Source organism: Callithrix jacchus, chromosome 7 (assembly GCF_049354715.1).
Source record: "Callithrix jacchus isolate 240 chromosome 7, calJac240_pri, whole genome shotgun sequence".
In the NCBI taxonomy this organism is placed as follows: Eukaryota; Metazoa; Chordata; class Mammalia; order Primates; family Cebidae; genus Callithrix; species Callithrix jacchus.
In genome coordinates this window covers 69,881,668-69,896,215 of record NC_133508.1, presented here as the reverse complement: position 1 = coordinate 69,896,215, position 14,548 = coordinate 69,881,668, and the positions used below count along the sequence as shown (strand labels likewise).

Here is a 14,548-nt window from a genome sequence, read left to right as displayed (position 1 = left end):
TTCTGAAGTTGAGGGACAGCATGGAGGGTGCCCTTCACATTCTTAGAAACCCTGCTGTTCAGGAGTAGATCTGTGAGGAAAGCCTAGATAATCCTTGGAGAGCCTTTGGATTGAGTAGCCCTTTGAGGCATCACCTTAGATCTTTCTGAGGTCTTGACAAAAAGATTTCAGTCACATCCTAAGTTGAATCTGTAGACCTGTAGACCATGTTTTTTGTTTTTTTTTTTAATGGTGCCCTGAATTTGATCTTTGCCTAGAAACCATTTCTTAATTTTAGCATCGTGTGCCATCTGGAGAGGCTGGGCGTTTTTAAAACCGGCAAGTCCCAGTTCCTTTATGTTGAACAGTTTTGTTTGTTTTTACCTCCTCACTGTCCTCTCTTACTTTACTGTGAGCAGCAGCAAGAAGCCAAGGAACACCTTCCACATTCTGCCTGAAAATCTCCTTAGCTAGACCACCCACTTCATGAGCTACATTCAACTTACATTTCTGCCACCAACCACATTTTTACAAAATGTTCTGCTGTTTCATAATAGAGACCATTTCTTCCAGTCTCTACTAAGAGTTTCCTCACTTTCCTTTAGGCCTCCCCAGCAGCTTCGCCAAAGGCCACGAGTCTCTCTCTCAAAGCACCTTAGACACTCACACTTTACACAAAGTCCTTCCAAGCTCCTCCTTGAGGCCAGTTCCGAGGCCGCACCCACATCGATAGAGCTGTTTTATGGCAGCACTCCTTTTCCAGGTACCAGAGTCTGCATTAGTTACCTATTGCCATGATATAAATTACTCCAGAACTCTGTGGCTTGAAGCAGTAATCACTTGTCGTCTCAAGGGCCCTGTAGGTCAGGAATCTTGAGTGGCTTGGCTGGACAGGCCTGGTGTGAGGCTCCTGGGGTCCAGTTCCGCCTAGTCTGAAGACTTGAAAACTAAAGAGAGAGGTTATCCACTCCCTTCCACAAACCCAGTGTATGAATTTGAGCTCATAGGAGGTCTCAGGGAAGACACCATCCAGGGCTGCAGTGTCTGAAGTCTGGAGCCCGAGGACCCACTTCAAGCATGGTTCACTCACAGCAAGGGGGACGGGGACCACCAGGGCCTTGGCCGCTCTCCACGAATGTCTCTCCAGAGGGCTGCCGGCGAAGCTTACTAGTAGCTGGCTTACTCTGCGGTAAACCACCCAAAAGAGCAAGGCGAGAACTGCTGTGCCCTTTATGATCTAGCCTCAGAAATCACACACTGTCACTTCCTCAGCACCTTAGCAGACATGGGTCTGCCCAGTTCACGGAGCAGGGGTGTGAACGGGCACGTAGGAGGAGGCCCGGATTGTGGCTGCTGTGGGTAAGGCGTCCAGCCTCTCTCAAGCTGCACAGTAAAAACAGCAGTGCCTTCCTCAAGGTGTGGTTATGAGAACTAAAGGAGATAAAGCTTCTGGATGCAGTGGCGGCCAGAGGGGAACACTGGCAGCTCGATTGATACTGTCTTTGGTGGTACCCCCTCAGGCTGCCAGGAGATAGCTGAGGAATTCCGTGCCCAGGAAATCGACGGGCAAGCCCTGCTGCTGCTCAAGGAGGACCACCTGATGAGCGCCATGAACATCAAGCTGGGGCCCGCCCTGAAGATCTACGCCCGCATCAGCATGCTCAAGGACTCCTAGGGATGGCGGCAGCCAGGTTTCTGGCCCAAGGCGCCTCCCGACTGAGCAGAACCAGACAGACATTCCTGAGGGGCCCAGAAATGGGGCCAGTCGGAGGGCAGGGGCTCTCCCTAGGGGCGTAGCTGGTGAGGAGGTCTGGGCACCTCCTCCATGGCTCTCAGGGGCCTTTCATTTCTGTGGGAGGGGCAGAGAGGTAGGTGGCACAGAAGATGGGGCTTTATGCTTGTAAATATTGATAGCACTGGCTTCCTCCAAAGTCCCAATACTCTAGCCCCGCTCTCTTCCCCTCTTTCTGTCCCCCATTTTCCAGGGGGTATATGGTCAGGGCTCCCCAACCTGAGTTGGGTTACTTCAAGGGCAGCCAGCAGGCCTGGATGGAGGCCTAGAAAGCCCTTGCCTTCCTTCCTCCCACTTCTTTCTCCAGGCCTGGTTAACTCTTCCGTTGTCAGCTTCTCCCCCTTCAGCCTGTTTCTGCAGCAGCCAGGGTTCTCCCCCCTACACCCTCTGCAGAGAGAGAAGCTGGGCCCAGCCAGGCCGTGCCTGCTGGCACAGACGCCTTAACGCTGTGTGTATGACTGTGTGACTGTGTGGGAGCCTGGACTGACAGATAGGCCAAGGGCTACTCTCTGGCATCTCCAGGTGTTTTGTAGCAAACAGCCACTTAGTGCTTTGTCCTGGACTCCACTCAGCCTCAGGATGGGGAATAGCCAAGAACGGCAGCCTCAGTGCAGAGGCAAGGTCAGAAAGAGACGGCGCTTCCGAGTTTCCTTTCCAGACACCCCTCCCCGCACTGTGAAGTTCCCCTGACTGCCCTCCTGGTTCACAAAGAGCATTAAGAAAGCTGTGGTGGGCTGGGCCACATAGCCCAAAGGGCTGAGCCTCCTGGCCTGCCTGCCCATCCACCCTTGGAGTCCCAGTGGTGGGGCCTGGAGAACTGAGGGGAGAGAACAGCTGGAGTTTCTGTTGATGTGAAGAAGGCAGCTCTTGGCCTTCCACTCCCACACTTCTTTGCCTATGTTTGAGCTACCTGAGGAGGAGACAGGGCAGGAAGGGCGAGGGTCTGCCTCTGACCTGCCGTGTCCTTTGCAGGAAGGGGGTAGGCACCTTTCTGAACTTACTCTATTCCCCACCCACTCCCCCAGGCAGGGTTGGACATGAAGGACTTTTTTAACCTTTGTTTTCATTTTTAAAAAATAAATCTGTAAAATCCGTCTCTTGGGTGCCTTTCTCCCCTAGGAATCCCTATCTCTGAGCCCAAATGGCTACTTTCACCCATATGGAGATGGGTGGGTCCCTGGGCTGGGGAAGGGACCTTAAGTGGACAACATATCCTCCACACTTTGCTGGGTCTGGGTCATTTGAGGGTGCCCTCAGCTTCAGTTCACATGGAAGAGTAGATACCAGTTCTTTACTTCACACAGTGTCCCTTGGAGTGAGAGGGTCCAGAAGCCCTTTCTGTTCTGTGCCACCTTACCTGCCGTTCCCACTTGGGAGATGACTGCTGGGCTAGCAGCCTCTAGACACCTGGGGCAGAACCCAGACTCTCCGATCTTCCAGCACACACCTCTGGATAGAGCTGCCTGGTGTCCAGAAGAGCCTTGGGAGGGCTTTGGTTCACTAAGCACTTTTGCATCCTTAAATAGAAAATGATTAGGACAGAGATGAGGCATCTAAGCCTTGAATAAAGGAGAAAGGGCATTCCAGACCAAGGTAGTAAGTGCAAAGGCACAAGCATGAACATGGAAGTGCGAATGAGGGACAGGTGAGCTGGCCCTGCTGCTGCTGAAGGAGGGAGGACGACCTGACGAGCACCATGAACATCAAGTAGTGAGAGGAACTAGACATGTGCTGCTAACAGTGGCCTGTGCTGACCACATGCCTCTGAACCAGGCACTGTGCTAGAAATGAGGCTGGGGGTGAAGTACAGAATAACCATGTGCCCTCTTGCATGGAATGAAATCTACCCCACATCTGAGCAGGGGAAGGGAAGAAAGGGGCAGCTTGGCCTCACTGCTCTTCCCACTTAATCAAGTCTTTACTTAAAGCAGCATTTCCACCTGTTAAAAATGTAGGTTATGGCCACTCACATCTGTAAACCCAGCACTTTGGGGAGGCCAAGGTGGGAGGATTGCTTGAGGCCAGGAGTTTGAGACCAACCTGGGCAACACAGGGAGACCCCATATCTTCAAAACAAAACAGGCAAGGTGGTACGTGCCTGTAATTCCCAGCTACTCTGGAGGTTGAGGCTGGAGGATTGAGGCCAGGAGTTCAAAGCTGCAGTGAGCTATGACTGCACCACTGCACCCCCAACCCAGGTGACAGAGCAAAACTCTGTCTTTAAAAAGGGGAGGGTTTGAGGGTCAGGCCACAGCCTACTGAATCATAATCTCTTAAAGGATGATTACATGCAGGAACTTCCACGAATCAACACTCACATCTTGATAACTCCTCTTTGGAAAGCCTGTTAAAATGTAACTTTCTTGGAAGAGAAACAGACTGATTAGTTATCCCCCAAGGGTAGAACTAGGGGCTGGAAAGCCTGGTACCCCAGGAGGCAGGGAATGGCTAGCAGGACCCTGAGCTGACAGGGTGCTGAGGAGGGTGCTGAGGTTGGGGAGTGGGCCCTAGGGAGCCCCCAGGTAAGAATATCCCATGTGCTGCCTCCTCTCCTGCTGCTGGAGTGCAGGCCACGTGCGCAGGTACACCACTGGCCTATAGGACTCTGGGCAGTTATTTTCGCTTTCTGGACCTTAATTTTCCTTTTATGGAAGAAAATGAAAACCAGGATCCACCTGAGTTTGTTATGTGTGCAGCAAAGAAGGAGGAAACCAAACCTACTCCTAAAAGATGTGGCGAATCTGATTCACACCAATTAGTATCTATCTGCTTTAGATGAAAAGCTCCAACCTACTGCAAGTTTGCAGGGTGCACCTGCAATAGGCATTTGCTATTCCTGTTGTTTACACTTTACACTGAATTTCACAAACCTATTTCCATCATGATCCACAAAGAAATATTTCCCAACCTTGTATACACATTTAAATATCTATCAACTGAAACAAACTTTTCATGAAACAAAACCTACACTTATGTACAATACAGAATATTTTCTTCTCCATTGTATTCCTGTTCATATTTTTTAAATCTTGGTCATGACCCACTAAACTCATTACACAGCCCTCAGATAGGTCACAACTCAAACTTTGAAAAGCACTGCCCAGAGTAAACCACAACGATTTGACATCTGTGATCTTATGCGGTTCTCTCTCCTGGGTGACTGGTGTACGTACACCATTCTACTGTCAAGTGTGTCACTCATGTGAAGAGACCACCAGGCAGGCTCTGTGTGGGCAACAAAGCTGTTTATTTCACGTGTAGGCGCAAGCGGGCCAAGTCCAAGAAAGAAATTAGGCAGTGAGGGTAGGACAGGGGACTGGTTATATGGGTTGGGGCAAATGGTCAGCTAAAGGTGGTAATCTATCTTAGGGAGGGGAAGGGCGTCATGGGATGCATGATTATAAGGGTAGGGGTCGCTAATCTGTCTTGGGGAGGGGGAGGGCGTCACAGGATGCATGATCACAAGGTTGGGGTCATTTATTACAAACAGGCATGATCATCAGGGTGGGGAGTATTGGCTGTAATCAGAGGGGAGGGTGCAGTAAATTACATTGTTACAGGGGTGGAGGTCTTGAAAAACCCAGTGTCCAGTGGGGGGATGATTGTTGCAAGGCTGAACAGGAACAATGGTTGCAGGTTGCAGCAATTCGTTGAGGCCAAGAACAAGTTGCTTTACTTCCTTCTGTGGCCAACTGGTTACTTGTGGTTACTTCAAACTTCCTGGCTTCTGGTGACCATCCAGAGGTGTACGTGTGGGTCACCAAGGCTATAATGGCCAGGCTTGGACTTGGAGTCCTGACACTAAGGAGGTAAAGGACTCCACAAGGTGAACTGTCCAAGGTCACAGGTGCCCAGTGCCCTTCAGATCTGGCTGAGGCTCTGTGCAGAACAGCGTTTTTCCTGGGTGGCAAACACCATACTTTGATCCCCAGCCATTCCCAGGAACCAAAGACACTTCCCCTGGGGAGGGAATAGGAGACTGTACAAAATGACAGAGCCTCCAGCCAACCAGAGGTGGTTTACTCAGACCCACCCTCTTCCAGGGTGTTGCCAGCCCCACTCCACCTTGGGGCCAGCTTCCCAAAAAGGTCCCACCCCCAGCAGGTCCCGTGCAGGCAGTCCATCCTGACTGCTCTTGTGGGTGCAGCTCCTGAGGCAGAGGAGCAGGAGCTGCTTGGTCCAGGTCTGCAGGAACAGGCCATTTCTTCCCTGGCTCTGAGCTGGGAAAGTTTGCTCCCAGCCATCCTACCACCTTCCCCATATGGCTCTCGAGGGACTCAGGTGAGTGGGGGCAACGGTGTGGAGAGGAAGAAAGTGTGGGGACAGCTGAGCTAAGAGGGATCCAGTCTGATGGCCAAAACAATACCAAGGGGAGGTGCCAGAGCCAGCCCTGGAGTGTACTAGCTGAGCCTCTGGTCTGGGGGAAAGGCGGCTCCAAGAGGGGACGTTGCCCTAGGAGAAGAAAGGCAGCTCCAAGAGGGGACATTGCCCTAGGAGAAGAAAGACAATCCATGTGGATGGACATTGGGGTGGGGGAGGCTGTATTCCATGAGATTTTGTAGCCAATAAAAAGTTGGATTTCTCTTGCTTCTCTTAATGCCAAACTCCCTTGGTGAGCCAGAAAGCAAAGGACCAGGGGCACATTCCCTCCCCCACTATAACTGAGAGCTCCCTCTATCCCCACTGGGACTGATGGTCCAGAACTAGGAACCTGTGCCCCCTTAAGACCTACTGACTAATCTTTAACCCTTTCTTTAAGGCAAGGAGAGTGGGAAGCAGAGCACAGGGTGGAGCTTGAGGGACCACTTTCTGCAGGTAGTATCTGAACAAGAAACGTGGAGGAGTGGGCCGGTCAGGGGCCTCCAGAGACTAAGGGCTCCCAGGCCAGGGGATGGGAGGGGCAGGAGGAGCTGGTGGGTCCTACCACAGGAATTCACAAGGCCTGACCACAAGAATTCACAAGACCAACTCTGCCTCTGTGCCCTGGCTGAGGCCCAGAGCCCAGAATAAGCATCGGTTTGCCTTACCCTGGTTGGGAGAGGCTGGTGAAGAGGGTGGGACAGCCACAGAGGGAGAGAGAGACCCCCCGGCCTTTTCCTGCTCCTGTGGCCCCTTACACAGCATCTCGTGTACCTCCCACAGTGCACCTCCTGAGGCAGCCTTGCCAGCTGCCAGTATGGGATTTGACCAGGCTTCTAGGAACTGGAGAAGCCCAGCTGCAGTCAACCCTCCAGGAGCTCAGACAGGAGCTGAATAATAAGTGGGGAGGGGAGAAGCCAAGCACATGGGGAGAAATAACAGGGTTGGGACCCTTGTGAGAGGAGCCTCGGGGTTGAGCTAGGCCCAGGTCAAATGGAGCCCAAATGCCATGCTGGAAGCTCTGGCTGGTGGATCTGACTGTCCTACTCAAAGCCCAACCCCACCCCTTACCCTCCGTGCAAATGCCTTGGTGTAAAGTGTACACAACAGGAACAGCAAATGCCTACTGAAGGTGCACCCTGTGAACCTGCACTAGGTTGGGGGTTTTTACCTAAAGAACACAGATTCTTATTGGAGGAGAAACACACTGATCCCCAAAGGGTAGAACTAGGGACTGGAAAGCCTGGTATCCCAGGAGGCAGGGAATGGCTAGCAGGACCCTGAGCTGACAGGGAAGGAGGAGGGTGCTGAGGTTGGGGAGTGAGCCCTGGGGAGCCCCCAGGTAAGAATATCCCATGTGCTGCCTCCTCTCCTGCTGCTGGAGTGCAGGCCACGTGCGCAGATACACCACTGGCCTATAGGACTCTGGGCAGTTCTTTTCACTTTCTGGACCTTAATTTTCCCTTTATGGAAGAAAATGAAAACCAGGCCCCACCTGAGTTTGTTATGTGTGCAGCAAAGAGGGAGGGAACCAAACCTACTCCTAAAAGATGTGGCAAATCTGATTCACACCAATAAGGCTGCCCAGCCTTGCAGAGGTGAGCTGTCACTCAGATCTACTCCAAGCCTCTGCGTGTCCTCTCTCACACAGTGACCCTAGCCCAGCCCTCTTGCTAAGTGCTGCCCTCAGGTATGATGTGTCCCCTGGACAGTGGTGTCCACGCGGGTGTCCCAACTCAGTACTTCTCAAGCTGCAGTTTGCATTTCCTTTATTTTCTGTGTTCTCAGTGAGTGATCCCAGTGACCCGAGTGACCTCTGCTCTATCCCCTGAGCAAGTGATTTAACCTTCTAAGCCTCAGTTTCCTCATTTATAAGCAGATATCAGCACAGCATCTCCTTCAAGGGGTTGTGGTGTGCTTTCAACAGGACAGGCACATAGAACGCTTGGCCAAGTGTCCTCTCAGTAAGTGTCTGGGATTATGTGTGAGGAATGCAGACAATCCTGAAGAGAATAGTTTTAAGCAAAGGAGTGCTAGCCAATTCGGAAGAGAGAATGAACACAAATAACTCATTCATCATTTCATTCATTTGCTGAACAAATAATTATCAACAGCATGAATTATAAGGCAAGCTCTGGGAGTTGGTACCCAGAAAACAAAGGCTGGCAAAACAGAGAAACCTGGAGCCTAGTGGGGTAGAGAGTCCCTGGCATCACTTGGCAAGTACTGGAGGAGAGGTCTCAAAAGGGACAGAGGGACATGCTGGGGGAGGGACCTAAGACCAGATATCAAGGCTGGCTTCAGACAGGAGGAAGCTGGGTTCTAAGGAACAATGTGGAACTTGTTGGCCAATGGCAGGAAGAGAGCAACCAGAGTGGAATATGGAGGTGGGGAAGCCTAGGAGACTTCATGATAAAGGGTGAAGAATGCAGACCGGGAGGCAGGGTCGGGGGACTGTTACAGGACTTCAGATGAGAAACAAGCAGGCACCAACAGGGCAGTGAGGGAGGCCAGGGGGAGAGCTTTGGGAACTAGGAAGGAGGCAGAAGCAACAACTTGGCTGTCGGGAGAAAGCAGGGGTCCCACTTGGGTCACTGAGATAAATCACTGAGAACACGGGATGGGGAGAGTGAGTGGGAGGATGAGGGAAGACTGAGTGGGGGGACAGGGGAGAGTGAGTGGGAGCACCCACAGGGTTAGCTGATGGGCTGCATGTGGGGAATTAAATTATTTGTAACAGTATTTTTATTTAACCCAGCACATCCAAATTTATACCTGTTTCACTGTTTTAATGTGGCTACTAGAAATGTTTAAATTACGTATGTGACTCACATTATACTTCCACTGGATGATGCTATTCTAGATCTCTTCCTATGCATCATGAAAGAATGCTGCTATACATGCCTGCCAAGGCTTGGGTTCACAGGCGCAGGCGTTTCCCCCCCCCGCAGAAGCAAAGTCTGCCTCTCCATATTGGTGTTCCTTCCTTTTCACCTTAACACATTAGGGTCTCTTTTCCAGAGAGTGTAAATAAATCTACCTCACCCTTTTTAATAGCCATTATGCAAGTTGAGTACCCCTCACCCAAACATCTGAAATCCAAAAATGTTTGAGCACCAACAGGACATTCAAAGGAAATGCTCCCACTGGAGTATTTTAGATTTCAGATTTCCAGATTAGGGATACTTAGCCAGTAAATACAATGCAAATATTGAAAACAACAAAAAAGTCCAAAATCCAAAACATTTTTGGTCTAAACTGTTGGATAAGGGATACCCAACCTGTACAGATAGGCCTAATTCATTCATCCAGTTCCCTACTGAGGAACCTGAGGTTGAGGCATGAGTTTGCTTTTTCAGACAAGGCTACAGGAACATCCTGGGACTACTCGCTGTGGGGTCTCCGTTCCGAGCTGCAGGCACGCTGGCCAGAGGCTGTGGGCACTGACAGTGTTACAGTGGAGGGCTCGGACTTGGAAGGCTTCTCGGGCATGGTTAAGAGATGTGGATGGTGTCCTGCAGTCAGCAGGAAGCCACAAAATAACTTAATTTTTTTTAATTGCTGACTTTGAATATTTCCTTCATTAAAAAAGCAACATATTGTAAATACATTACAGACAATTGGGGAGAAAATAAGAAACCATAATTTTATTGCACAAATACATTCTTCCTTTTAGTCTTATTTTCTGGTATGTTTTTATTTTTGCTAAATTGTAATCAGAGTGCACATCAATTTTAGATCCTGCTTTGTTCCTTTAATGTTCCTGTGTGAGCATTTTTCTATGTGACCACAGACTCTTCCTAACACGTTTATTTAGCCAATCCCTTCAGCTAGACACTAGAGTCTTCTTCAGTTATGTTTGAGCAGCTCAGATGATGCCTCTGCCTGTGACCCAAAATGCCTTCTCTAAGGGTGCTTTCCTGGCAGCATTCAACCAACCTCGTCTCGCTTGTGTAAGGGAAACAAGAACACACCCATCAATACAACCCCATCCCCTCTAGCTGCCACACTGTCTCTTTCCTTGTGACAGCCCCACTCCCACCCCACCCATGTGCCCCTCCTTAAGTCCTCTACCTGCTCAGTCTCCCTCCCATTCCCACTTGGTCTGGGCCTGGGCCCTGGCCTCCTCTCTCTCTGGACTCTCTTCCTCTCTCCCATGACATCCCTGCCCTCCTGGTAAGTCGTAAAACTTTCTCCTGAGCCTGCCTGCCTTCTGGGCTTCAGCCCCCTTCCTCCAACCAGACTACCAAGCATCTTCTTTGTGGTCCCCCAGCCCCGTCCCTCTAACCCATTACCAAGTCTGGCCCATGTGCCCTCCTAGACAGCCCTTCACCTATTCCGCCCCATCCAGCTACCAACACCCTGGTGTTGCTCCTGATGCCTCCCAGGGGCTGGCACCTAACTCATCTTCCTGCCTCCAGCAGTGCCTTCCCTGCCACCCCACCATGGCCAGGCTCCAGATTTCAGTGGGAATACGTTAGGGTAGTGTGTGTGTGTGTGTGTGTGTGTGTGTGTGTGTTCACCTAACTCATCTTCCTGCCTCCAGCCATGCCTTCCCTGCCAACCCACCATGGCCAGGCTCCAGATTTCAGTGGGAATATATTAGGGTTTTTTTGTTTTGTTTTGTGTGTGTGTGTGTGTGTGTGTGTGTGTGTGTGTGTTCAAATAAAAATCTGACTGAGTCACTCCCTAGAGGAAATACCTGTTCCCCTGAAGTCCAATCCTCCGAGCCTGAAATTCGGGCCCCGGGTGACCTGGCCCGGCTCACCTGTGCACCCTCATCCCTCCCTTCTCATCTGCTACTACTCTCTACCCTGCAGTTCACAGACATTCCAAGAGTAAGCCTTCCTCGATTCTGCACATTATGGTTTCTTTTTCATGAACTGCTCTTCCCCCTCCATGCTTTCTTCACCTGAAGAACTTCTATTAATAATTTTTTAGGTCCCAGCTTAGAAGTACCTCCTGCTCCAGGAGGCCCCGACTTCCTCCTCATCTACCAAGACTCAGGTGCTTCCCTCCAATTTGCCTTACAGCATCTGGTCTTTTTCCCAATCACAGAATTCATTGTGCTGTGTTCCATGCATCTATTTTCAGTCTGTCATGTGACCCATTCCCTCACCCCTCCCCCACTACACCCACATCTTCCTGGCTCCATACCCTGAAGGCAAGGTCTGTGCCTCATTGACCTCCGAATCCCCAACTTAGCATAGTGCTTGAGGCTGAGCTTGTGTCCAATAAATATATTGTGAATTCAGAACTTAACAGAAACTGATGAACATCTTGATGCATAAACTTTTCTCATTCTGAAGATTATCTCCTTTGAACAGATTCCCAGAAGCTGGGAATTATTGAATCAAAGAATATTAAATAAACACTTTCAATTCCCATAGCTTCATAGCTTTCCAAAAGGCTGTGGCAATTTACACTTCCACCAGCAAGTCTAAGAGTGCTGATCTCACTGCATTCTTGCAGCTTGGCTATTCTCATTATGCCTTTTTTTAAAATTAAGACAGATTCTCCCTCTGTCACCAGGAGTCCAGTGGCATGATCATAGCTCACTATAACCTATAACTCCTGGGCTCACGCGATCCTCCTGCCTCAGCCTCCTGAATAGCTGGGACTACACATGTACACCATCTGGCTCATTTTTAATTTTCTGCAGAGGTAGGGTCTTGCTGTGTCACCCGGGCTAATCTCAAACTCCTGGCCTCAAGTGATCCTCCTGCCTTGACCTCCCAAAACACTGGGATTACATGCACAAGCCCCTCCCAGCCCCATTCTGTCTTTTTTTAAAGTGCTCATTTTACAGGTAAAACATACCACCACCTTGTTCTAATTTGTATGTCTTTGATTACCAGTGAGGGTGAACATTTTTCCATATATTTGCCTATTAAATGCACTTCATCTTTGAGGATTTACCTGTTTGTATGACATGGAACCTGTTAAGGGAGGCTGACTTGTCATGAGGTGACTCTGGGGCTGTGGAGGAAGTGACTAGGAGCATGAAGAGTGCTGCTGCAATGATTCCGTGATGGAGGAGTAGGCCAGGGTCACTCTGGGCCATGGGGAAGAGCAGGAGGGGCAGACATCAAGGAGACCAGGTCAACCTGGGACTGAAAGCAGGTGCAGAGCAGGAGGGGTGAGGGTGTACCCAGGTTTCCGGCTCGGCGTGGTGAACTGGAGGAGGTGCTGTGCTTGGAGACAGTGCGCAGGTGGATCCACACACCTGCAAGGCAGTTCTCAGCACCCTTCACTAGACACACCTGCCGAGGAACAGTTACGTGGGGCAGCAGGAGAGGCAGGGGCAGGAGGGTCTGAGGCTGGCAGGCTTCTTGAAAGAGACCAGGGGAGCCAGGTTTTGAAAGGATTTGTAGGGCAGGGAGTGGAGTCAGGAGGCTGCCCAGGGGACGATCAGGGTGTGCTCAACATGCAAGGTTATCATGAGCTAAAGCTAAGTGAACTATCGAAACATAAGAGGCCTTGTTCTCATTGCTTAGCTTGTGTGAATGCAATGACAGCCCTAAAGCAGGTAGTGTTCTTATTATCCCCATCCTATAGATGACACTGATGCGCAGAGGACCAGACCTTGCCAAGGGTCAGACAGCTGAGTGGTAGAGTTAGGATTTGAACTCAGGGCTCTGGCCCCTTTGTCTGTGCTCCTCACCATGTGGCTGCAGTTGCTCTAGATAAGTGAGCACTCAGGAAGGCTGGGGGACAGTGGAACAAGCTCCCCAGAAGGAGCTTATTAAGATTCTCAGCATTTGGGGCCCTTCCTGGAAAACAATGAACTGTGGACAAATCCCAAAGCCCATTTGCTCTGAGCCAGGAACTGGGCTGCTGAGCTCTGCTTGGAGGAGTTCACCTGGCTTGGTGACTGGAGCCACCACAGACACCTGATCTCTGACAACAGCCAGCCCAATAACTCTTCTCTAAGTCCCAGACAGCTCTTAACCCTCAGTTACTGAGGCGAGAGGGTTGATTGAGAGAGCGGCCAAGTTGGAGACAAGGCTGCGCAACATAGCAAGACCTCATTTCAAATAAAAAGCAATTAGGCATCTATAGTCCCAGCTGTACAGAAGGCTGAGGTGGGAGGATAGCTTGAGCCCAGAAGTTCAAGGCCACAGTGATCTGTGATCACATCACAACACTCCAGCATGGGTGACAGAGTTATGCGTGACACAGTTAGGCTGTTTCTAAAAAAAAAAAAAAAAAAAATCTCCCCATCACTGAGCCACAAACACCTGTGCATCCTCTCCCGGCCTCTCCTGTCCAAGGTCAGTCCCACCCTCCACTCGGGATAAGCACCTCAACCCCTAATGTTATCATCCCCACAACCTGCCCAAGGTCATGCCCTGCAGCACTGCTGAGGAAAACAAAGGATTAGGCATCTAAAGGTTCATCCTAAGTGACCTGGTTAGCTACTGTGGAGGCCAAGGCAACTTCATCTTGGAAGATCATCTGTCATGTTGGTTTCTGATGAACCCTGGTTCCAGGGAGCTCCCCAAGATTTCCAGCATATCCACTGTTCTTTGTGTAAGATCACATACTTACTATACATCTTGCCCTTGGGTCAAAACAAATCTGATGTTACCATACTTCACTTGTCCTACACATCCCTTCTGAAGCACATGCACCCTCTCTCTGTGGTACATAAGCCCTGGGTCTGGGGGCCTGTAAGGTCTATGGATGTGCTTTGGTCAAGGAATAGGCCGAGGCAGACATCCGGGCCAGAGTGACTCAGTGAGTTTAGGGCACAGGAGCATATTCCACGTGTTATGTAACCTGTTCAAGTTCATACTTGGCTCTGAGCCAGTGTTGTCCATAGAAGGTATAACTGCGCTGCTGTGCATGGGGCTCAGTTCAGTGCAGCAAGGCATGGCACGGCACAGCTCATGCACGTGCCCAGAGAGAGAATAACACTACTAACCCCTGTAAGGGAGAGCCAGTCTCCTTGAAGGTGGGCAGGGAAGCCAGGCACTGGCTTATGCCTAAGGGGAAGGAGTTAAGCTGCTGACCCTGACAGAGCTGGCCTTGCAGGCCAGGGAGTACAGCTGCAGACATAGGGGCGTCAAGAACCTCAGAGACAGTTGTTGAGAGGAGCCACAGAGCCGGAGCAGATGGCCAAGATCAAGGTGGACAGTGAGAGAGCTAGTGTGAGTAAGCTGCTGCTGAGAGAGCTGCTGAATAAAACTACCTATCACCTGTCTACAGCCCCAAACTGTTCTTTCAGCTCTTTGCCCATCCACCCACTCCCCTCAGACCTCAGCTGGGGCTGAAACCTGACAAGGGCGTAGTCATGGCATAACAAGGGTCATGGCTCGGGGATCCATCATCTGGTCTCACAGCCACCTGAGCCATTTAAATCCCTATTAAATATTTCTTTCTAAGAAACTGGACTTGACAGCCTCTTCCTCTGTC

The 14,548-nt window shown here is 50.5% G+C and overlaps 1 protein-coding gene across 12 annotated transcripts in view; it reads left to right on the top strand.

The window, feature by feature from the left end:
* PHC2 (polyhomeotic homolog 2) overlaps positions 1–2,867 on the top strand; it is a 108,926-nt gene extending 106,059 nt beyond the window's left edge. For all 12 annotated transcript variants that reach the window (XM_035308651.3, XM_035308648.3, XM_078331114.1 and 9 more), the window contains one exon: positions 1,500–2,867. In XM_035308651.3, the coding sequence (XP_035164542.2) occupies positions 1,500–1,654 (155 nt within the window). In that variant the 3' untranslated portion in view covers positions 1,655–2,867. The remainder of the gene's footprint in view (positions 1–1,499) is intronic.
* Positions 2,868–14,548: the final 11,681 nt, after the last annotated feature.